The 26427-nt window shown below is 36.8% G+C and overlaps 1 protein-coding gene across 4 annotated transcripts in view; it reads left to right on the top strand.

Annotated features, from left to right (window-relative positions):
• PIK3C2G (phosphatidylinositol-4-phosphate 3-kinase catalytic subunit type 2 gamma) overlaps positions 1 to 26427 on the top strand; it is a gene marked incomplete at both ends in the record, with an annotated part of 286347 nt that overhangs the window by 197726 nt on the left and 62194 nt on the right. For all 4 annotated transcript variants that reach the window (XM_084255119.1, XM_084255118.1, XM_084255117.1 and 1 more), the window contains 4 exons: positions 8843 to 8999; positions 13088 to 13197; positions 25532 to 25721; positions 26215 to 26336. In XM_084255119.1, coding sequence (XP_084111245.1) covers positions 8843 to 8999; positions 13088 to 13197; positions 25532 to 25721; positions 26215 to 26336 — 579 coding nt within the window. The remainder of the gene's footprint in view (positions 1 to 8842; positions 9000 to 13087; positions 13198 to 25531; positions 25722 to 26214; positions 26337 to 26427) is intronic.

Below are 26427 nucleotides of genomic sequence, written 5' to 3'. Positions count from 1 at the left end.
CATCAAGACCTGATCTATTATAAACTAATGCAAAATATCAGCTTTAAGAAAACAAGACTGATAATTTTGAAGAGGTAGCTGTTTTAACTTACCTTTTAAATAAGAATGATGGTGTATCTAGCCCTGAGAGAACTCCAGAGTCGGGATCTAAAGTTATTAAGCTGTTAAAGACTAGGGACATCCCAGAGCCCAACCTAGGACCCACAGCACATCTACAGGAAAAAAATGTGTGTTTCAGTATACCAATTACTGGTTAGTATCTCTTTAGGTAATAATTGCCCAGAGCTTAGAGATCTCACAGGCTGTTAAACATTCTTTTTGTAATGGTACATGGGCCCTACATTCCATTACATTGCACCTATGAGGTTTCCTGTGTTGTCTAATTACATAAGGTTCTAGTCTAGCCAATGGAGATTCCAAATTTACCTTCTCAATTAACTCATGGATATTAGACAAGAGACTTGTGTTCTTGCCATTGGACAGCAAAATGCATTCTCTGAAATGTAGGTCATTTGTGGTATCAAGGAAAGTGTAGACTTCAACATTCCCAGTATACTCAACAGTCACATGTTTGGATGCTAACATCACCACTTACTATTGTAGGAATTAGCAACTTAGAGAAATATTTAGAACATTTATTTTCATGTTACTGTAGTATTTCCTGGGGGTAAAAGTATTTGAAATTCATAAAATTATTTTTTGCTAAATTAAACATTTTTTTAAAATTTCTCTCTCTGTATATTTTCACATCATTATTCATTTTGTACAGTTTGCTTTCTCCTCTCAGGTGTAGTCCCCATAAAATTCCTACCACCAAATCACCTGTGACCACTGTCTATTGTGCTCTTTCCACCCTTGTTTTAATCTGTCTTCTCCCCCTTCCACCCATTAATAATAATTTCTATAATAAAAACAAAATATGCTTTATTACTGAGTCTCATATTTCAGTTCAGGGCACAAACACATATTCAAACACTTGAATATTTCAAACTTGGGACCAAAGTTTGTGGATATCTGGTTACTGACTTTATCAGTGGCTCAAGTGAATGCTAGAAGAACTATACGTAAAGGAAAGAAATATGTATGTTCACAGACCCCAGGAGATGATTCTACTGTCATGAATCCTTGATAGAGTTTTCTGTCTTTACATCCCACTCTCTTATTCCCTGCCTCTGTCATGGATATTGAAATGTAGTTCTTCTCAAATTGCTGTGGATTATCATGGACAGTGGCGGCAGATGAGCAAGTTTTCCTTAGTGTGTTGCTGCGTCATAAGGGATTCAGATTCTAAAGGAGTCATTCAAAATTAAGCCTTAAAGTCTCTTATATATTTGCTAGGCATTAGCTTAATGCATCCCCTTGAGAACCCTCTGAGGCAGCAACTGTACTTTTCTTAAATTTGCAAATCAAGAACTAAGACAGACTTCAAATTACTTGTCCAAAGTCATAGGTAATAGAAGCACCCTTAGAAAGGTCCTGTGTAGGAGACTGACTTTCCACTTCTCAATAACCCAATACTCTGTCTTCTTTTTAGAGTTGGGACAGATGGCTACTTCTTTAATTGGTACCAGATGACATAGTTATACTGCATTTATGGCTATAACATGCATTAAATTCATATCTTTAACAGCTATAATTAAATATGTTGCAAGGTGATTGCACTGTGAGAACCATTAGAAACCTAAAACCAAGTGTGATGTAATGGAGTCACTCTCCCACCGATGGACAATATGTTTTTATGAGTGAAAATTCAGGCCAATTGCTTGCTCTCTCTGAACTATATTATCTTACATTAAAAAAAAAAACTAATAGAAATAGTTGAGCTAACAGAACTTAAGTGCTCATGGGATATTACTCTAGTTTTCAGAGCCCCAGGTACTGTTTTGTAGCACTTAATAGGGTCAAAGACCACCCTGAACTGTTTGGATGAAGGCTGGTGGTTTTATACAGACAACGTAATATGCACTTGAGGAAGTTATTTCTCAGAATGATAATGTCCTTAAATAGTTATGTGCTCAAAACTTTAAAATCAAACATCATTCATTTTCTAAGTGTGTACATATCTACTTAAGAAAAAGTTCAATAAATGGACCATTTGTCATATTAAGGATATAGCACCTTACTTACTCAGAATACATCCATTACTAGTAGTTAATTCCCTTAATCATGTATTTATACTATATAATTTTTTTTATAATAGGGTAGTCTCGACTGTGAGGGCTAGTGGTTGTGAGATTTTAAAGAAAATATAACATGAGCTAGACTTTGAAGAAAGGGTTAGATATAAATTAGCAGGAAAAACAGGAAAAGCCTGTTTTAAAGAGTAATATGAAAACAAGTATGGAGTCACAGTTAAGCCTGTGCCCCTCTGCATTTTCTGTTATATACCCCAGCAGCCAAGCATGGCAGAAAGCACCAAAATTCCCATTGTGTCCCCAGTGTCAATGTGTCATCCTCATGGTCTAGAATCCCAGTAGCATGACCCTCTCACGTTTTCAACCTCCATAATAATTTATACTTTATCCTTCAACTCTTCCCTACCCATTATTCCCTACTTCCAACTTTAGATGGATCACCACACCTCCTCTTCCACTGAGAAAACAGAAACTGTCAGAACAGAGCTTGCTTTTCTACTCACTACAGAGCACACAAACCTGCATCTGTATATAAGCATGTTCCTTCTTATCATAATAGATCAGTATTTCTTTTCTAAAGCCAATCCTTCGATCTGTAATTTGGAGTCATTTCCCTCCCACCTTCTATCATACATTATACTATCAATAATTCATTTTTCCTTGCATATTTATTTTCTCCCTTTTAAATAACCCTTTAAAATATGTCTCACTGAAGTTTAAATAACTTTGTCTCAAACCCCCCACCCCAGTGTTCATGATATTTTTCTTAAAGTTCCTGACAGAGTTGTCTAAATGTTTGCCCTCATTTTCCTTACTTCCTTTCCCATAACCGGCTTCACACCTTCATGCTTGATTATTTGATAAGATCCACAGTGACATTAATAGTGTGTAAATCCAATAATATTCATTCCTCATTTTACCTATTTTTCATTAGATTTTCATAGTGTTAATTATACCTTCCTTAAAATACACTCTCCCCCTTGCCTTATGAGTTTCATCATCACTCTTGTTGTGATAGAGCTGAGACTTAACCTCGCCACCAAGGAGGCCCAGCCCTCTTCTGTTCTTACACCACTGTCTACACCAAACTAGTACCAGCTATATCCAAGGTTTCTATCAATATCTAGATCCACATGATCTACTAGAATTTTAATTAACATTTTATTTTGAGGTAACTATAGATTCACAGACAGTTTTAAGAAATAATATAAAGAGATCCTAAGTACCCTCTACCAGTGTCTGTCAATGGTAACACCTTACAAAATTATACTACAATATCACAGACAAAGATGCTGATATTGACACAGTCAAGGCACAGAGCAGTTTCATCACCACCAGATTCCTTCAGGCTGCTATTTTGTGGGCACATGCACTTCCCCACACCCCTCTCCTTCCTCCAGAGTGACTCCCAGGCAACCACTAACTTGTTCTCCCTTACTATGATTTAATTATGTAAATGGAGTCATTTACATTATATCATAGTTACAGTCATATGCTTATATATAAGATCTATACATGTGTATTTTATATGTGTCCTTTTGGAATTGACTTTTCAAACAGTGTAATTTCTGGAATCCATACCATTCAAGCTGTGGTATGTATCAAAATTTTTCCTTTTATTGACAAATAATATTCCATGGTATGGTTATACCAAAGTTTGTTTAATTATTCACCCACTGAAAGACAACTGGATTGTTTCCAGTTTTTAGCCATTACAAATAAAGTTGCTGTGAACTTGATAGGTATCTGTGTGAACAATCATTTTCATTTTCTGAAACAAATGCCCAATAGCATGTTGCTGAATTGTGTGGCAGTTGCATGTATAGTTGCTGCTGCATATATTGTTGCTGTTTAAAAGGCTACATTTTACTGTACTACCTACTACTGCACTGTTTTATATTTTTTTTAAGATTTATTTTATTTATAACAGAACTAGGGTACAGGCCAGAGGGGTGGGAGGGAATTCACCAGAGACAGAGCAGGGAGCGGACAGGCAGATGGACCAAAAACACTGCTGAGGGGAGCAGCAGGCAAAACAGGAGAGGTCTGCCGTACCATGTGGGTATCTCCCTGGCCGGCAGGGAATCTAACTCACACTGCAGAGGCTGTGGACAGGTTCATTTCTACAATCAATGCATGAGTGATCCAGTTTCTCCATATCCTTACCAGTATTTGATATTGTCAGTTTTTTTTTTTTTTTAGGCATTCTAGTAGGTAAGAGTGGTATCTCATGAGGCTTTAATTTGCATTTCTCTAATGGCTGATAGTGTTGGATATCTTGTCATATGCTTATTTACCATTGCATATCCTCTTCCATGAAACGTCTCTTTGCACTTTTTGCCTATTTTCTAGTTAGACTGCTTTATTTTTTTTTTTTAAAAAAAAAGGACTTAAAATTTGAGGGTTCTTTATACATTCTAGATTCTAGCCCCCTGTTGGCTATTTATTTTACAAATATTATCCCTCATCTGCAATTTTTTTCCTATCCTTTTAACATTGTCTCTCTTAGAGTAAAAGATTTTAAGACCTAAAAACTCATTGAACAACCCTAGATTGAAACTCATTGAACAACCCAAATACATACACATTTTATTAATTGATTGATTTTTCATTGAGGTTACATTGGTTTACAACACTGTGTATGATTAAGAGACATAGGATCTTACTCTTCAGAATTGTGTCACCCCGCTCCACCCACCACCAACTGACCCATAGTCTTCCACCATAGTCCATTGGGTCCCCTCCACATTTTCATTTTCTCTCCATGAACATTTTTAAATCACCAACCTTTGTCTATTGGAAACATATAATATATTCTCAACATTTTTACAGAATAATAATTTTCAGGTTGATCAATTAATAAGAAGATTAATTTTGGCCCAAAAAATCATATCAAATCATTTTTTTCTCACAGCCTGTCTACATAAAGTTAAATAATCACCTATTCTTCACTGTGTGAGCTGCTTGCTTACTGTTGTAGTCACTGCATGTAAAAGGATATCATCAAATGCCGTTTGAGATAGTAAGAATATATAAAGGAAAGGTAAAATGTTTCTTCTTCCTTTGAAAATCACACAGATCATTTAGGAAAATAATCATAAGACTACTAGAGACTATAAGGAATAAAATATGTTAGCTGGGGGGCTAAATAAAGAAGGAAAGCAAAATAGGAGAGAAGTAAGTAAAGTACAGGTTAATTTGAAAGGACTTCTTGCCAAAAAAATTTTTGGTTCTGAAATGTCGGTAAGTGTTAGAGCAACTGGTAAAAGAATGAGAGTGAGAAACACGTACAAAAGTGGTAACAATATTGGTAAAAGATACATAGTAAAAAACAGTATGACTTAGACTTAAGTTTAAGTGATGGTAAAAATATTAATCTGGAACAAAAGAGAACAGCAGCTGTCATGTAATTTCTATAGTATATCTGTACAATTATAAAATAGATTTTTAACATGATTCAAAATGCAATGATAGTACAGAGTCTAAGAGATCACATGGTCTCCAAGCTTCTCTCTTACCACAACCAATTTATACCTAGGGTCAAAGTTTCAGATATAAGTTTTGGTATATTAATTCTGTGACCTAGAATAGAATTAGGTTTACATTTGACCGAACTGAAAGACCACATCACAGCTATGAATCCTACAACTTACAGAGATGGGATAGGATTCCATTTCACATTTGAAGCTTCTTTTCACTTATAAGAAAAATGTAGCCTGATTATAAGTTATTTTAAAAATTGATAGAAATTAATCATGAAAATCATATAGAAAAGATGAAGTATTTTCTTTCTTTGGGCCTGCTGAAAAGCAGTTAAAGTATGTTTATGCAGTGTTATTATTAGTTTATATTTTCCCTAATTTGGATGTGGATTTTTGGGTTTGTGCCTGTTTGACTTTCTGCTGTGGTATGTTTTCATCTTATTTATTTATTTATTTTTTTAAAGATTTATTTATTTATTTATACAAGCACTGGGTACAGTCAGAAGTACGGGAGGGTGAGAGAATTCACCAGAGCCAGAGCGGAGAGCAGAACAGGCAGACTAAGGAAGTACACTGCTGAGGGGAGCAGCGGGTGGCAGGAGAGGTCTGCATACCATGTGGGACCCTCACCAGCGGCCGGGGATCGAACTTGCACTGCAGAGGCTGTGGGCAGCTTCGCAGCCCAGCACTCAACCGCTGTGCCACCAGGGAGGCCCTGTTTTCATCTAATTTATAATAGTGATTACTATAGAGGAAGAAAATGCATTATCACATGAACTTGAGCATAACTACAAAAACTTTCCAAGAAAAGTTAATTTGGTCAATTATTTTTCTCTGTTAAAGAGAGAAAATCATATCCTTTATGTTAGAAGAGAAAATTTCAGAAAGTTGTAAAGTTGAAGACATACAATTACTTTGAAGGCTCCACTCAATGTAGCTAATATATAAAAAAAGGAAAAAAAAAATTGGAAAATTGTTATATATAAAATTCAAACTTTTTCAGATTATGGAAGTCTGAAATAAAACTATTAAAATGTCAACAATAGTGATGACTATATGGCTGGGTGATAAATAAAAAATGCTAGCAAATTCAAAAGTGTACTTAAAGCCTTATGCAGTCAAAGACATTACATGGAGCAACTGGGAATAAATCAAAACTTGAAGAAGCTTGAGATTTTACTGGTGGCATTTTTGAAGAGAGAAGGAGATTTAGTTAGGAGAAGGTTCAGCTCTGAAAACACTCTTGACTGATTGGGACCAGACACTATTTAACATTTGTTGAGTACTTACTATATGCCAGACTGCTCTGAGCTCTTCTACAATCCATTTACTCTTCTCACAATCCTAGGAGCCAAATGTACTTATTCCCATGTTAGGGGAAGAACTTGAGGCCCAGGGAGCACAAGTAATATGTCCATGGTCACAGAACTATGTGGTTAGGGGGAAAGGAAGTCCTGAGCAAACTCCATACAGGCTTTGTGGATGCCACCCCCATTCCATCAAGACACTGGGAACTACAAATCCCATGATCTCCAAAGAGATGTTGCGAGGACCTAAGGGTGGAGTTAAGCAGCCATTTTCTCTGTTTGTAAATAAAAACCAGTCATGTTAGTGGGGTCTTGGGCACTTGGTTTGTGCTCTTGGCCAGGCAGGTTTGGTCTTGGCAGGTCATTTGGGATTCCAGATTGGCGGAACAGGTAGGACACATTTAAGACTTTATCTCCCTCTTATTTTCCCTGAGTTGTACATTTCCTCATTCCCCTTCCCTTATAAATAACCTTTTTTCTTAACCTTTTGTGGGTACCTGTGGTGTAAGTCCCTTTCAAGTGTGCAGGTGAGGACCCACAGTCAGGCAACCTGTTTTGTATCAGGGTTGCCCTATAACAGAACCATAAATTTGGTGTCAAAGCCTGTAGTCGCTGCCCTCTGCAGATCCTCACCTCATGCAGTTCATGAATCTACAGCACTCTGTCTGTGTGCATTTACTTCATTAATCCACAGTAACTCTAAGAGCTAAATATTACTTATCCTCATATTAGAAATGAGGAAATTGAGACACAGCAGGTCCGGCGGGTCCCATAAGATTATTGATATACTGTCCTTTCCTCCTGATATTCAGTAATAGCCTGGATCACACAATTTTAAAAATTGCAGTAATAAAATAAAATATCCACAGCAAAAGAGATTTAAGTTATTAATGTCCTCTGAAATACTGTGCAAGCAATTAGAGTCCACTGTGCTAGATCAGCCAATGTTAATGCTTCATCTCAGATCTCAAAGAATATGAGAAAAACTGATAAAATGGTAGAAATTACACTGTTTCTTTGGTTCTTTCCCTGTTTTTCCACCCTTACTTACAGCATGGTCTGTTCAAACTTCTGTTAAGTATTTTTATTGGGTTTAGTGTAAAATGAAATGTAACTACCTCTTTTTTCCCTTCCTAAGCATATGACAGTTAATTGATGACATCTATTTTTTTTTCATAAATTGCTTTCTGAAAGAATTTGGCATTACTTGCCTTCACTTTTACCTAGAACTTGTTTCTAATGGGTCAACATAGTCTTTAAGAAAAAAATACTTAAAAGAAAAGTACCATGAGGGCCTCCCCAGTGGCGCAGCGGTTGAGCGCTGGGTTGCAAAGCTGCCCACAGCTTCTGCAGCACTGGTTCAATCCCCAGCCACCGGGTGAGGGTCCCACATGGCGCGCAGACCTCTCATGCCACCCGCTGCTCCCCTCAGCAGTGTACTTTGGTCCTTCTGCCTGGATCTGGTGAATTTTCTCACCCTCCTGCGCTTCTGACTGTACCCAGTGCTTATATAAATAAATAAATAAATCTTAAAAAAAAAAAAGAAAAGTACCATGAGGTCAAATACATGATGTGTTCTGTCACTTCAAATTCAGCAGTAAATTTATTTTCTGTAGCACCTTCATTATTAATTGGCCTTTATATTATTTTTAATGTGTAATTTTCTCATTCTAAAGTAAATATTTGATACACTGTATGTGTTATAAAATAACTTGCTCTCCCCTTTCTGTTACATCGTAGCTACTTAATTCAAAGCCTGCAATTAGCAAGTTTCTGCAGCTCTCTCATAATGAAGGAAGTTCATCATTAGAGTAGAAAGAGAATAACAACAACAAAAAAAATCATATGGAAATAAGATGTTGTTACCTTCTAACAGTTTTTCCTAAGGCTTACAATTGCTATTAATTTTGGTTTATAGGGACCGAGCCCCCTTTATTTTTACATCAGAGATGGAGTATTTCATTACAGAAGGTGGGAAAAAACCACAGCATTTCCAAGATTTTGTGGAGCTTTGCTGTCGAGCTTATAACATTGTCAGAAAGCACAGCCAACTGCTCTTGAACCTTCTGGAAATGGTAAGTCTTTTGGGGAAATAACAAAAATAATAATTTTCATTTATGTCTCTCTTTCAGTAGTCTGTTTTTACTAAAGACTTGGAGTTCCCCAAAGAGCTATGAACAGACAAAAAGTACCATTGTACAGTTTAGAAACATATTTCTTAAGAATTCATTACATTAAAGTTATTTTCTCAAAAACTTCTTTCACAATAATATTGATATATTGAGAGTTTATTTTAGTGTGTATTTTTTTTAATATCAATGACAGTAGTTTATAAAATTGTATCAGTTGTGTTATGCTTTAGGATTTTTCAAAAGTGCATCCAAAGTACTACCTCATTTCCACAATATGGTGACCCAGTGATGCTTGGCTTCCTCTCCCAATCTGATCAAATAATATAAAGCACTTAGCACCTTTCCTCCCATATATAAGGTTTAGTTAATCAATTGTACTAGATCCTTGTTAATCTATAAGGCATTGTTCAATACAATATCCTCATGTTACATATGGTTATTTAAATTTTAATTAATTACTTTGAATAAAATTTGTATTTCAACTCCTTAGTCTTACTGACCACATTTCAAATGTTCACTAGTCATATGTGAATAATAAAAACAGGGAGAATTTTTGGATATATTGTATACTAGAAATTATTTTATGAGAAATCATTTCAGTTTTTTCATATGTAAACTAGCTATATAAGCATCTACACATCTTCAAAATCTTCAAGTTGGGTTTCCAATAATAGCCAAAAAAGAGGTATATCTGCATTCTAGTCACAATCTTGTTAGTCCATATGGTGATGAGATGGCTTGTGATTCATAATCTATGTCCATACTACAAAGGGAAGTATACAAGGACTGAATCCATGACTTTGACTCCATTTACATAATAAATATGCACATAGCATCAACTCTGATATCCTCTTGGGTTCTAGCGGGCTCTACTCAAGAATCTATGAGCTCATGAACACTTACTATATGCCAGAAACTATGGAGGGAACATTAACATATGTGACTCAGAGTCTTATAATTTTTGTTTTAATAAGGATGATAAACTTCATGTACAACAATAACTGAGGTGCTCAGCATTTCTAAATGTCAGTAATGCCAAAAATAAATACATACTAGCAGTACCATATTCTAACAACTACTTGTACCAATCACAGACATTTCAAAAATAAACTAGAACAGAAAAGCACAAATATAATTTACGCTATTTCTCAGATGACACTAAATTGATGTTGATATTTAATGTTAAAGAAATGTGAAAAGAGCTTTTTGAAAAAATGAATTCAGAAAGCCATTGATGGACTTTTTGCTCCCTCTTGCTTAATAAACTTAACCACCCTCCTTAAAAGTATTTCAGCAAAATCATATATTTAAAGAGCTTACATAATATTTCATTGTTGGAATTGGACATATGGTATTGTAATCAAATACTGAAATAATTTCTCATAAAATAATATTAAAATCAGATATTAATGATTTCTAGTATATAGCATATCCAAAAATTCTCCCTGTTTTTATTATTCAAGTTGTGATGTATAAATTACGAAGGAAAACTTGGCAGTGAAAGAGACCTATCTTAGATTTGGACTCTCACAGAAACTAAAATAGATATCACAAGTAATATGGACCAACTAGGCCAATGGAGAAGTACACATAAAACAGCAGTGTGTTGTATTAGTTTCTTACCATTTATCAGATTTTCTTCTTTTCATGTTTCTGTCATTTGGAACTCTGTAAATAATCAAAGCACCAGTAAAGATTTAAAGACTCTTTAGCATCCCCCCCAAAAAAAGAAAAGCAAAATACAAGTTTGCAAAGGATGATTTTCTACCTACGTGGGTTTTCTGTATTTCCCCCAATTCTCTCTCAAATTGACTTTTATGTTAACTCAATCTATTACTCCATGACCCAATTATAACTTGAGAAATACTTGATCTGGGTTATAATTTCTATCTTCTGCAAATGTTCAGTACCCAGGTTTACAAGCCACAAATGTCTGGTGAGTCTACTGTAGATTTAGTGGCTCATCCTCGGTGGAGAACAGCACGTTTCCAGACATCCGCAGTACTTTTTTATTTACTCCTGGGAAAAGCTGTGGGAAAAATAATCCATGAAATTTCCATCTTGCTTAAAAGCAAAACATCTGTAGGAGACCCAAGAGCGTTGCTGGCTGGATTCACTAACATAAAAGCCTGTATTTCATCAGCTTTTCTCTCATTAAAAAAAATCAATATCAGCTTTAATGGAAGATTCTCAAAGAACATGGGAACCATTCACCCAGTTTAAAATGTTTATCACACCCATTATTATATCAGATATTTCCCAGCAGAAATCTTGCTAACTACTCTACATGATGATGAAGAGGGTCTGCTTCCCTAAGCATAACCATCAGAACAGATTTGGACTTAGTAGAACAGAAGTAGAAAACTTTAAATTTTCCTGTCTTTTAAAAAGTAGCTTATTTGTTCATCAGTTTTACTAGCCACCTTTTCCCTTTCCTGTTGCCCCACTTTAAAGGTGCTGCCCATTCCATCAAGTCTAGGAGGCACCTGAACCACATGGCTGGGTATCAGTAAACACACAGGCTCGGTGGACTCAACTGTGCAGAGTCAGCACACTCCAAGCCTCCTCTGAGGAATGAAATTCATCAATAAGGGCAAATTTAGCACTTGGTGCCTTTACTCAGACACGTGAGAGGGGGAGAGCTGGGGTTCATCCTCTTTGAAGCAGTCCACACTTGGCACCTGGGGTGTGTGTGCATATGTGCATGTGTGTGTATGCATATGTACGTGTGCATGCATGTATGTGTGTGTTGACAAGGAAAGGAAGAAGTAAGTTTAAGTTCCACTTCCAAAGAAATGTCTGACAGAGTCCCTCAGCCTGGGTGGGATGGCAGGAGAACCCTTTCAAATCCATTTTTCTCACTTGAACTTCATTAACGGAATCACAACTTCACCCATCCTCCATAACCAAGTTCTCAGTTTATCCTTTATTTTTAGGACTAAGAGCATTAATCTTAACTTCCCACTGTAACAATACTGCATTCCTAGAGCAGGAAATTATCATTCAAGTCACTGAGATCCCCACCCACTTTGCCCTCCCCCAACCCCTTCTCCTTTACCCTCCACCTCTTCTTTCCCTCCTCCACTTTCATCTCGTTCTCCTTTCGCAAAGTTCATATTTAGTTCAGAAAGATGTTTTGTTCTTAAAGATTTTCTTCTATAACTGAAGAGACTATTATCCCTCCAGTCTATACTATAATATAAACAAAACGCTTTTCCAAAGCTTAGTAGAAAAATACTTGATCTTTCATATAATTTATCTTTAGCTATTTCATTGCTTTGATAATCTTAAATAAATGCAATCAGCACTAAATTGAAAAAGCATTTTTTTCTGGTTGTATGAGTCATAGAATCATGAAAGAATATCACATTAAAAACCAGAGGAATGAGTTTTAATCTCTCCGCTTATGTACTATTTGACCTGAATGGTTCACTTACAATTTTTGAAGGATTAAGCTTTTCTTCTTTAGAGTGGACATTGTAACATATTTTCTGTGTAGTAATTTATAATGTATAAAACTCTTTCTTGTTCATTAGTCATTGGAGTCTCCAAAAAAATGTTGGGTATTTTTATATCTGCTTTAAAAATGAGAAAATGAAGACTCAAAGAAATTGAGACATTTTCAGGATTATTCAGATTTTAAATACTGGATCCAGAAATTCTACCACTGGAGTTATTATTTCTGTTGTCACATGCTGAATATGCTGCCTCTACAAAGTAAACAAGATGAAGATAGTACTATTATCATGGTTTATGGTTTCACTAAATTATGATGAAGATTATTAATATGCAAGCATTTTGATAATTTTAGTCATTCCTGTTTATTATTATTTCTGCTACTACTTAAATATGGGAGGTTAAAAACATGAACTTTTTCTCATTAATGTTTGCAAACTGAAAGGTGTTGCTATGTAAATTTAAGTTTATACCTAACAGTAAAATTAACCAAGTAAATGTAATCAAACTTAACCATGTAAGATTTGATCCTCATTTATTCTGTTTTGCCTTATTCATGTGTTTGTTTTGTTAAGATGCTACATGCAGGATTACCTGAGCTTAATGGAATCCAGGACCTGAAATATGTGTACAGTAATCTTCGACCACAAGACACAGACTTGGAAGCAACAAGTTATTTTACCAAGTAAGATTAACTATAGATACATTTATGTGTACAGACACATGTTCTACACTTAAGCTGATTTCAATATGAACAGTAATGAGTATAAACTGTCATTTCTAGGACCAACTTGTGTCTTCTTTGCCAAGGATAATGAGAGAGCAATGTGAATGTCTAATAGAGAATCTTAGTCAGGGTTTCTGTGGCATGCTATTGTTTTCTAACCAGCCTCTTCATCTAATACATTGTTCAATAAGAGGTCAGTGAAAAGAGCAAAGGCTGACATAAATAAATTGGTTGTTCTACTTGAACTATGTCCAAAAAAACAAATTGGAAAAAGAGATTTATGATGAGATAAGAACTCACTCCTTTCATCTCTAAGATAATACAAATATTGGAACATTTGGTGACTATCTTATTATTAATCTTTTTTTATTAAGCAAGTCTAGGAAAATACTAGTGTATCAAGGTAAGAGTCCGAGTAGAATACAGTGAATATAATTAGACCCCAACTTTTATTTTATAATATAAGACCCTTTTGAACTTCAATTTTTAAGGCACACCATAATTCCTAGCCTATTTTAGGCTCAATAAATGTTAATTGTAATTATTATCCTAGTAAACAGTTTAAGTAGAGCAGTATTTTTCCTGTAATTTCTTAACATTGAGTCTTATGTCTAATTTTTAATTGTTTTAATATTTTGAACTGGAAATTGGAAAACAGAGATTATACTCTTTTTTAGTGAATGTATAATTTTTTCCTTTTGAAGTAAATGATGCTTATAATAAAACTTTTGCTACACAGGGATTGTTATTTTTTTCCAGCTTCCAGAGTGCAGATAGATGAATCTTGTCCCATTCCAAGGGAATAGTGGGAGTTCATGGGGATGTTTTAAAGAATACACTTAAAGAATTTCACTTCTGTAAAGGATCTCCGTTTCATAAACTTTAATGGATCAGCTGCTTTTGTGGCTCTTGGGTTTTGTTAAGATGCTACATGGCAGGATAACCTGAGCTAAGTGGAATCCAAGAACTAAATATTAGAGCTCAAAGAGCCCTGAGAGTTTATTTATACCAATAACAAACAAACAAATGAGAAAACTGAGCTCAAAAGAATTAAGGATCTTTCCCGTGATTAAAGATGTAGTAAGAACAGAGTTAGGATTTTGATCCAGGGTTTCTTCAATTTAATATTGGAAACTATATGATATGATTAAGGAAAACCGAGCAAAGCCCCTGCCCAAAACATACCTTCCTGTTAGCTAGTTTGTTTCAGAAATTCTATTATTAGAGATTACTTAGAGAAGTTTGGTAGAGTTTTGTTTTGCTTTTTTCTATCTTAAAAAATGCCCCATAGCAGTAAAAGTACCTCTGGAAGTAGCATTTGTTTATATGCACTTATAAAACCCACAAATATTAGTTGGTAAAAGAGACTAGCTTGAAGATTTGCATAAGTGGTTGAAATCCTTGATTTCAAGAATGAGGAACTCTCAAGTTACCTCAATTACTGGGTCCAGGGACTTGTATGAAAAATGCAGGGAAAAACTAACAGCCTTGCCTAAGAAAAAGCAAAAGGACCTCTATCATGGAGCTGGCAGGTCCTTCCAAGCTCAGAGGGAATCAGCCTTTCATGGTAGATGCCCATCCTGGTCCAATTAACTCCCACCCAATATAGGTAGATTCACATGGGACTAAAAATAACCTCCTCAGGCTATTCCTTTGGATTCTGAGTATGTTGCCTTTCTTTTTTTTACAGAAAAACATCACTTTAATTTTATCTACAGGATATCTATCTATCTATCTATCTATCTATCTATAACTGAGGTAACATTAGGGTACCACCGTCAGGTATTACAAGCGTGCATCCACCACCAACTCATCCATACTCCAACACCATGGACCATCATGCCTCCCTCCCTCCCTTCCTATTTTTTACTCTCCACCACTGCCTCCCCCCTTGGTGTCTCATTCTGTAGTCATATATCAAGGGTTAGAGCTTGAAAGGATAATGTTAAGCAAGATAAGTCAGAATGGGAAAGATAAATACCGGATGGTGTCACTAATACAGGAATATAAAGCAACAAAATTAATAGTCAGATAAAGCATGCCTTTCTTTAAAGCCACCTGCAGGACAGCAGACACAATGATTGATGCATCCCAAGGTCTGCTTGGGAACTGGGGGATGAGGATGGAGAGGGCTGAAAAGGAGGGAGTAAACATGTGACTAGGCTGTAGTCTGTGTTCAAGATGTGTCTGCTCCACAAAGCAGTCCTAGTGCTGCACTTTACAACAGTTGTCCCCCCTACTGTTAAAAATGAAAGGAAATACTATGTATTGAATGAAAAAGCTTTTTAGATTCTGATCACAGGGAAAATATAAATAGGCTTTGTCTGCCTGATACCCATCTCTCCCATTCTGACTTCATCTGTCACATACAGATCTGTGAAGGGCAGAAACTCAGAGACAGGTGAGTTTGCCTAAGTTGACTTATCTCCCTTTCCCATTCAAAAGGACATGAATTAAAGTGGGAAATAGATCTGAAGCCAGTAACCTCCTGGCCATGAGCTCGACCTCATTACCCTGCCTGCATGTCTCTGTCAGGCTAATTTTCCCACCTTGAGATGTCATTTTCCGGTATTTATACTTCTTTCTACAATTTTATGGTGAAGAACTTGTTCTCCATTGCAGTCTTCAGAGGCATCTAGTCAGCTAAAATGGGGCAGTTCATGTTTCTGTTCAATAGTTATCTTTGACTTGCCATTCCCTATCTATTACTTCTGATTGTTTTTATCAGGGTTAGCTATCCCGCCACTTACTGCTCCTAAGTGAATATTTTTCTTTTCCGCATGGAGCACTTTCTTGATGTACATTTATCCCTTCTTTGTCTATTTATCTCATATTTAGAGTATCATCAGAAATGCTTCCAAAGAATCATAGTTATTAGAATGGAGGGTAAGTCTGATCTAGCTGTCAGTCTGATCTATCCCCTCAGACTTCAGACAACTATTGTCTTTTCCATGAAACCCTCTCTGTTTATTCTACTATTGACTAATATTTTCTTCTGTAATTCAACAGGACATGTCCTATCTCATACTATATTTAATATACTTCCAAATTACATAGCACCTAGTATTTTACCTTAATTACTCTTGGTCAGTTTCCTCAATTTCTCCCAAGTAAAGTAACAGATATTTTTCCTCCCCCCACTCCCAAATATGTCTAAGTGTGAAACAAGCTCTGTTCCCTTTAAAATATATTTAAAAGTTCAATTAAATAGCATATACAACCTAGACATAAAACATTAGCTATTTAAAAAGCACCTCCCTGGTGGCGCAAGGGGTTAAGCACCGCACTATGAAGCAATCCACAGCCTCTGCAGCATGAGTTAGATCTCTGGCCAGTTAGATCTCTGCCACATGGTGAGGCAGAACTCTCCTGTCTCGCCCGCTGCTCCCCTCAGTAGTGTATTTCAGTCAGTCTGCCTGTTCTGTTCCCCACTGTGTCGCTGGTGGATCCTCTTACCCCCCACATCTCTGGCCTATACCCCAGCTCTTATATGCATACATAAATAAATCTTTAAAAAAATTTTAAATAAATACATAAAGGGTATATAATAATGCCTAACCTTTAATATATAGTGCTTGTTAGGTGTCAAGTCCTGTTCTAAGTGCTTTTCCTATAATAACTTATTTATTATTCATCATAGCCAGTCTGTGAAGCCAAACATTGTTGTCTACATTTTTAGATTAGATGATGGGAGGTGAAATGGTTTGCCAAAGGATGGTGCCAACAGGAGACAGAGCACAATTTGAATCGAGGAGGCCATGCTCCAGCAAGTGGAGCCTAAAACTGTATTTTGTGAGCTCAAAACCACCTTTCCCGAATGTAGACCTTCGAGGTGTGCTGCTGCTTAACTCAGGTGGTGGCTTCTCAAGCCTCCTCAGCACCAACCTTGGCTGCAGTTCCACCTGAGTAGATCCTAACACCCTTACTCAGGCCCTAATCTTCAAATCGTGAAGGCTGCACACACAAGTCACTCCCCAAAACTATCATCTGTGCCACCACCAGGTGACCCTTTGGTGTCTGGTTCTGGTGCTGCTGCACGAGCTGCCCTGCAACCCCTCTGGGATGGCCTGTGACCATCCCCATCACTTTTCCTTTCTCTGATTTGGCTCCTTCCCAGATTCCTGGAACATCTTTTTATTTTTTCCTCCTTTCTCCTCAGAGAAATCTCCCATGAGACTCACTGTCCCTTTACCTTCAAAGAGCCTGTCTCAGTTGTTTAGTTTATCCTAAAATCTCAATTACAAACCTTTATTTTAAGGTAAGACTTCCTGAGTTTTGAGCTTGTCCTTTCTACTCTGCTCTCTGCTCTGGGGTCAGCATCTGTAGATCAAGTGTTGAGGAGCTTTTCTGTCACATGGTCCATCCAACAATGGGACGAACCTGTTATCTAGGTTCAAGAAACCACAATTAATTATGACTATGTTTCTTTAAAATACTACTTTAAATATCTCTATTTTAAGGAATTTTTTTAAGATTTATTTATTTATTTATACAAGCACTGGGTACAGTCAGAAGCACAGGAGGGTGAGAGAATTTACCAAAGCCAGAGTGGGAAACAGAACAGGCAGACTGACGAAACACACTGCTGAGGGGAGGCAGCGGGCATGGCAGGAGAGGTCTGTTGTGCCATGTGGGGCCCTGGCCGGTGGCGGGGATCAATCTGGTGCTGCAGAGGCTGCAGGCAGCTTCGCAGCCCAGCACTCAACCACTGCACCACCAGAGGAGGCCCGACACTAAAAACATTTTAAACTGAGTAACATTTTGTTAAACTTAGTGTATGCCTGAAGGGAGAAAGCATACAATATACAAAAAGGAAGAATGATGTAAAATACATATAAAATAAAATTTACAAAAAAAAAACAGTGTATGGAGTGAATTTTTTTAAGTCTGGTTAATAGAGTTTTAAATGACACGATCGACATGATTCAAATTACGTTATATGTAAATAACATAATTAACATATGTAAATACTAACATATGCATAACATATGTAAATACTACTGCTACCTTAAGCTATATTCTCTGACATCAAAAAGATTTCAAAACTTAAGAAGAAACATGAAGTGTTGACACCAATGCACATATCTGACCAAAAGAGAAACCAAGTTCTGGTTCTGTAATGGGTTCATTGTGGCTGCTTCAAAGAGTATCACTGACGGTAATTTATTTAGTGTAGCTCCTGTGTACTTAAACTCTTTGCTTTGACAGGTGCTTTATGCCACCATTCTAATATCACTACTAAGATGTAGATAAAAATAAGACCAAAATTCCAGCTCCCCTGCCAGCCCCACCCCACTAAACTCACAGATCTGGATCATGAATGAGGACTAAGCCATCTGAGATACAACGGGGGGTAGCTGCTTCCAGTACCCTAGTCCTGACTACAGTATTATCATTAAGATGCTACCCCTCATGGACTGTGGTGATGGTGCACGGGTGCACTGGTGAAGGAAATTCTATGGGGACTATACCTGAGAGGGTGAGGGGGATGCGAATATTGTTTAAAAATGAACGATGATGTAAAAAATAAATAGATAGATAGATACCAAAAAATAAATAAATGCAAAAAAAGAAAAAGATGCTACCCCTCATGACCCAGTTTCATACTTGAAAGAAAGATACTTGACTTTTCCTGCTTCTCAGAAAGGATACTCTAAGAATACAGGATCCTACACCGCTTCTGGGCATTTGTAGTCTAGGTTAAGGACTGGTCACAGGAATTTCAGAGAATGTTACCCTCTGTGTGGTATTAAAAACTGCATTATAATTAATGGTATTTAGAGAAACATGGAAATAAAATTGGTTTGCTGGCCACAAAGGTTTTTCACATCATTGCCAACTCCTCTCTCTGCTTCTCTAACTTTTTTCTACTACCCTTACAGCTGAGTGCTGTTCAATAGAATCAGAAAGTATCATGACTCAGTCCCTGCAAATTGATACTCTCATGTAATATCTCTGCCGAGCCCACTGCTAGGCAACAAAGGCAACCATCCATTAAAATGCTGTCCAAATGGATTATGTCAGAATTTTCAATCACTCTCAAATCTTGGGTTAGATGTCCTTAGAAGCAGATAACCTGTTTCACAGACCAGACTAGGATCATTAAGCATAAACTTCCCTGCCTACCTCCCCTCCCATATACAGATCTTGTTTATCGCTTCATCCATGTCCTCCTCCAAAAATGTGAGAGGAAATTTTCCATGTACTCCCAGATACTCCATTCAACCTAATAGACAAATTCTTCAATTTAGTAAATATAAAATCTCCTGCTCTTCAGCTAAAACTGAAGAATGAAGTAAAATGAACCACCAAACTTAAAAAAAAATGCATTAGTGAGGGGTTTTGGTAGTAAGAACCAGAGTCTCTCTGGTTTCCTAGGGAATAAAAGATATACACACACTCAAGCTGAAACCTAACAAACCTAAGGAAACAGTAGGGTCTGAATGGTTTCTAATGGAAACAAAGATCTTCTACTAATCTCTGCTATATTATTCAAGTTCTCTTTACCCATTGGCTTGTATTCTCTAGGATAAACTCTACAATAGTCAGTCTAATTGACTCAATTGGTTGCTTTTGTCATGCAAAGCAACCCTTGGATTCTGTTGCTCAGTCTTATTCCTTTCATGCCTACCCTTTCACAAAGAACAGCTAGAAAAGGGAACAGTTTTTGTTTTTTTTTTTTTTAAGAGGCATGTATTTTATTTATTTATTTATTGTTTGTTTGTTTGTTTGTTTATACATGCACTGGGTACAGTCAGAAGCACGGGAGGGTGAGAGAATTCACCAGAGCCAGAGTGGGGAGCAGAGCAGGCTTTGCAACCCAGTGCTCATCCGCTGCGCCACCGGGGAGGCCCTAAAGGGAACAGTTTTAATTAGGAGATGCTACTGGGCAAAGTAGGCACAGTGACTGTCCAAACAAGCACAACTGTGAAATCCATGACATCCAGAGAGAGCTCCTGGACTCCACATCACAGACAGTAGAGCCAAAGTCCTTGGGTCTCCTAGGGTGCACACACATCAGAAATTGCCAGTGTCCTCTCATTCCTCCTTACTTATTCCTCATGTCTACAGAATGAGACAAGATTGTTTATGTGCAAATGTCTCTGTAGGGTAAGGTAAAAAGTATCAGGCTTTTCTGCCCTCCCGCCATTAGGATAGATGACGGATCTGCGGTCCTGAATGCATGCCTGATGGCAGGCACCTGGAGTAGGGTGTGGGCATATGTAGATGGGATTCACCTGGGCTAAGACTGGGCTTTTAAGGGCGGCATCACGGGGACGCCAGCAGAAGCAGAGAAGGAGAAGCAGTAGAAGTAGGAGAGCAGAGAAGCAGAGAGAACATGAGAGAACACCGGAGAGCCCAGAAAGAGTGAAGACTTGCTGGGGGCTGAGATGCCTGCAGGCATATGTAAATAACATAATTAACATATGGGATGCCTGCAGGCATCCCAGCCCCCCAGCACCCCTACCTGCCATGTACCTGGTAAATCCCAATAAAAGCCTGCAAAAGCCAATGAGGGCTCCAGACTCTCCTCCTTTACCCCGGTCTGCTGGATTAGAAAACCTGCACTGTGTCCATTCCTGCCCCTACAGTCTCCAAACATAGTTCAATGGCTTTCTATACGGTTTCTCTTCAAATTGGGAAATAAAAGAGTATGGGATAGGCATGCAGATCCCTGGGTTCTATTACCATTAAATTTTCTTGATGCACACCTTAGCTACAAGCTAAAAAAAAAAAAAAAAAAAAGGTGTTTTGAACTCTGGGAATTGATCAGTCTAAAGGTTAAATGCATTTGGAAAGTTTAATACACCTACCAAGAGGATCAGAAATCATTAGTTAAAAAAGATGAATAGTGCAGATGGAGCTGTTTCACAGCAGCTGTTATCTCCACAGAGGCTATGCACATTGTCAGACAGTCCTCACTGGCATTCCAGGCCTTGTGCATTGCATACAATTGCTGCGTTCCAGGGATGTGCCAAGCAACTAGACTGAAATAATTTACTAGACCTAATATATGTTTTCATATTATAAAAACTTACATTATTGTAGTTACAGCACAACTTATCATTATTGATTTTTCTATATGATTGTTAAGTTTTATTTTCTTGTTTGCATAAGATTTCATTTTAATATCACCAATAAAATTAGCTGGATTTGGTGAGAGATAAAACTTAGAATATCATTTCACTGGCATAGTACTTATATTTAATAAGTGTGTCCACTGATATTTCCCTAGCTCCTTAATTTCATTTGTTCTGATTTGGCTAATTTTTCTAAGGAAGGTATAAGAATTATTTATTCATAGTCAAGGCCAGAGTACCTAGAATCTTTGTTCTTATGCACATGTTGGTGGTTGTGAAGACTTGCTGACCTTGTCAATGAAATCTGAACACCTGAAATTTCATCTTGGCAAAATTTTATTTGTTTGCTCATTTTTTTTTTTTTTAATTTTTTTTTTTTTTAAGATTTATTTATTTATACAAGCACTGGGTATAGTCAGAAGCGCTGGAGGGTGAGAGAATTCACCAGAGTCAGAGCAGGATGCAGAACAGGCAGAAGGACAGAAGTACACTGCTGAGGGGAGCAGCGGGCGGCAGGAGAGGTCTAGTGCGCCATGTGGGACCCTCCTCTGGTGGCCGGGGAGCAGCCGGGGATCGAAACGGCACTGCAGAGGCTGCGGGCAGCATCGCAACCCAGCGCTCAACCGCTGCGCCACCGGGGAGGCCCGTTTGCTCATTTGTTTTAAGCCAAATTCTAAACCATGAAGCTGAGAAAGGGGAGGAAAAAAAAAGAAGAAAAATTCTAAAGTTGCCTCTTGTTTTAATCCCTATCAAATGTCTGTTTTGTGTATACTATGAGTCAATTTCTTCAGAACCATGTATCTGTACCTTTGTTTTCTCTTGTATTCCTCCAGCTATAATTTCTAATCTTTATTCACTTCCTTACTTATTTGGTAGTGAGCTTCCTGAAATAATAGTTGCATAATATTTTTCTATTTCCATTGCCTTTGCTTTTAATGCTATCAACAATTCTAGGAAATGGCATGGACTAGTTGTTTTGGACCACTTCCTATGCACTAGTTACCACACATTTTTTTTCTTACAAAATATATCACTAAATAAAAAAAATTATGGCATGGCATATAATTGTGATTTTTGACTCCTATCTTCTTCTACACACATTTCACATGATTTAAGATCCTTACAAGACATTGCTCTTATCCTTTGCCTGATTCCCCTCTTCCTGCCTCACTCCCTCTTCCAGCCACACTGCTAGACTAGCTGGAGTCATTCTGGATTAGCTGTAACTTCTGCCTAGTATGTCCTCCATCAGAAATTCCCATGCCCTCCACTCAGGGAAAATTAAAGTCTTTGTAAAATCACCTACTCATCTTTTTAGTGAGATTACACTTAATCATACTATCTAAAATTGCAATACTGTTACCTGTCTCCATAATCCCTTTCCCCATTTTCTACCAAACGTCATCTGACTGCTGAGTCCTTAGGACAGTTCTCCAAAGAGCCAGTAGGCACTCACTGAAAAGCTGAGCAGACGATTTCCAGAACAGCAGGTGAAACTGAGAAGGATTTTTACACACTCAAATTCACAGGGAATGGCCAGGATTCTGAAAAGTTAGACAAGTCTATGAATTTTCAAGAAACTGGAAGTAATTAGAGCTCCCTTCCAAGAAAAAGTGCTATGATGAAGAGAAATTGCTAAAAGTATAATCCAAACTGAGAAGAGAAAGATCACAGGTGTAAAGAAAAACCAAAGTCCAGGAAAAAATGGGGGTAGGGAAGCATAACTCAGAAAGTATGAAACAACAATTTTTTACTAATGACAGCAACAGAAAAGGGAGCATCTGACCCTTGAAGATGCTCTATTCCTTACTGAAAGTTCAGAAATGCCAATTTCATATTAAAACAAGCAAGAGGAATGGATCCTGTTTGAATGTCATACAAAATATAGTAAGAAAAAGAAAAAAGATGTAAAATGAAATTCCTACACTAAAATTATGCCAGAAAGACATCCTCACCAAAGGGATAAACTGTATCAGTATATTTTAAATTAACCTAAAAAAATTAATAAAGTGATAAAGCCATGAAGGAACAATATAGATCACAATTAGAAGAACCCTGAAAAGAGGGGATTGAATCCTCAAAAGAACTAGAAATAAAACATAAATCTAAAAAAATGAACTAGAATGAAGTAATGAACTTAACAATATAACACATCACTAAAGAGGAAAAGATTAAGGAAAAGGAGGACATAAGACCTGAAACCATAAAATATATAGAAGGAAATATAGGTGAAACACTACATGATATGCACATCAAAGGCATCTTTACAGACACATCACCCAAAGCAGTGATAGTGAAGACAAAGATAAACAGCTGGGACTACATCAAATTAAAGTGCTTCTGCACAGCAAAATAGACAATAACAAAAACAAAGAGAAACCCCACCAACTGGGAGAACATTTTTGCATACAATACTAATGATAAAGGACTGATCACAAAAATCTACAAAGAGCTCATGAGACTCAACAAAAACAAAGAAAATAATCCAGTCAAAAAAATGGGCAGAAGAGCTAAAAAGAAACTTCTCTGAAGAGGAAATGCAAATGGCCAACAGGCATATGAAAAAATGTTCAACATCACTTATAATCAGGGAAATGCAAATCAAAACTACAGTAAGATACCATCTCACACCAGTGAGAATGGCACATATTAAAAAAACTAGCAACAACAAATGTTGGCGAGGTTGTGGAGAAAAAGGAACTCTCCTGCACTGCTGGTGGGAATGCAAACTGGTCCAACCACTATGGAGAGCTGTGTGGAGATTTTTGGACCTACTAAACATAGAGCTTCCATATGATCCAGCAATTCCACTCCTAGGTATTTACCCAAAGGACACAGAAACATTAATTCCAAAGGGCACCTGCATCCCTATGTTTATAGCAGCACTGTTTACAATAGCTAAGCTTTGGAAACAACCCAAATGCCCAAAAATAGATGACTGGATCAAGAAGATGTGGTACATATACACCATGGAATATTACTCAGCATTCAAAAAAGATAAACACATGCAATTTGCAGCAACATGGATGGCGCTGGAAGGGATCATGCTCAGCGATATAATCCAGAAAGAAAAAGAAAAATACCGGATGGTCTCACTCATAGCAGGAATCTAGAAAACTTAAATAAGGGACAGGAAAAAGAATAAATATAAGAAAGAAAATATCAAAATCAACAAACAACTATGAACCAGAGACACTCTATGGGGGGTGGGGTGCGGGGAAAGAAGGGATGGGGTCAAAATAAGGGGGTTGTAATTGTATGGGGAATATAAAAAATAAAAAAAAGAAAAGGAGGACTTCTTAATTTAAAATAAAAAATGAAGAAAAACAATGAAGATCCAGCATACTATATGGAAAAGTAAACCAAAATAATACATTAAAATGATTTCAAATGTAATTACATATTTGGGGTTTTAATTAATACTAACATCATAATTTAAGAAGTATCCTGAAATATTATCTTGAAATTACATACTAAAAGGACATAATGCATATTCAGAAAAATTCCCAGAATGAGCAACCTGAAACATAGTTTAGAAAAGCTATTGAACTCTGAAGAAGAAACTTCCTTTAAGCATCTAGGCAAAAAGACCAGACCCAGTCATTTAATGTGAAAAGTTCATTATGTTATCAGAGTTTGGGACAGTAGTACTTTATTTCAGAAGAAAATAGAATATCTTTATGGCTCTCAAAAAAGAGAAAATGTGAGCCAAGGACATAATATACAGCCAAACTGACTTTCAAATGTACAGGCCACAAACGTCAACATGCAGAAACTCCGAAACATACTTCCTTGCGCAGTGTCTGAGGAATTTACTAAAGAATGAGCTTCACATAATCAAAATGACTTTCAGAGGTGTGCATATAAAGAATTTTAGAGAATTTTTAAGATTTAATAGTTAGAGAGATTATATGTGTGTATGTTATATGCATCATGGTATATACACTCTATGATGTAAGTAGAATGGTTTTAGATGGAATTGGAGTGGAACAGGAAGCATATATAAAAAGTAGAATAAGCATACATTTGCTAACATCTCAAGATGTGAACTTCAAGTTTATAAAAATAATATTTACTAGTTGGGTTCCAAAGAAACATACATGGTTGTTGCTTTTTACCCATACCTAACAAACACAAAGAAATAAATCATAAATGAAATGAGTCAACTCTGAGGAAAATTACTCACTGTCTCTTCTTTTTCTTTTCTCTAGGAAGATAAAGGAAAGCCTGGAGTGTTTCCCTGTTAAATTAAACAATTTGATCCACATACTGGCACAAATGTCAGCCATAAGCCATGCCAAATCTACTTCACAGACCTTTCCCCAAGAATCCTTTTCGCCGAGTGCAACAAGGTCAATTCTAAGAGCAACAATTTTAGGGCTCAGCAAGAAAACCAGTAATGTAAGTCTCCAGTTGTCATCTTGACTTAAATATCATTTGAGTTACCTCAGATTCCCTTCACTGTGCTACACCTCCTTCCTTGTACCATCATTTTTTTTTTTACAATGCAAATGAAAATTCAGTTACAGTTTGAGCAGAAGTGCCATTGAGTACAATATTCTAGGGAAAAATCGTAACAACCACATCAAAGAAACAGTTCCTGCCCTATGGTAGAATATAAATCCAGAGCTAATTAAAGTATATATATATATATATAAAAAAAACTCTAACAATACCATAGAGAGTAGGCAGTCTGTTCCCAGTACTTAAGATTATGGTGTATGTTACTGTGTTTATAAGCAATTTTTGCCTTTCCAAATTGCATCTCTTAGTTTTGTGATAATTTTTTAGCAGAAAGGTTATTGCGTTGTTTATTTTACATGAAACCAGACTTTAGAACATATCACAGGTTGATAATGACATCTTTTGATTTGTGTCTATTTATTTTCTGCAGCTATATCTTATCCAGGTGACACACAGCAACAATGAAAGAAGTTTGACAGAAAAATCATTTGACCAGTTTTCAAAACTTCACAGCCACCTTCAGAAGCAGTTTGCATCTTTGATTCTCCCAGAGTAAGACACTGTCCTCCTCCTTGAACATAAGGGAAAATTAGGGTTATGGGATTTCTAATTGTGTGCAACACAGCATTCTGACTCCAAAGCC

The sequence above is a fragment of the Talpa europaea genome, assembly GCF_964194135.1.
Source record: "Talpa europaea genome assembly, chromosome: 15".
Lineage (NCBI taxonomy): Eukaryota > Metazoa > Chordata > Mammalia > Eulipotyphla > Talpidae > Talpa > Talpa europaea.
The sequence above is the reverse complement of the archived record's forward strand: the minus strand, read 5'-3'. Positions and strand labels throughout refer to the sequence as shown.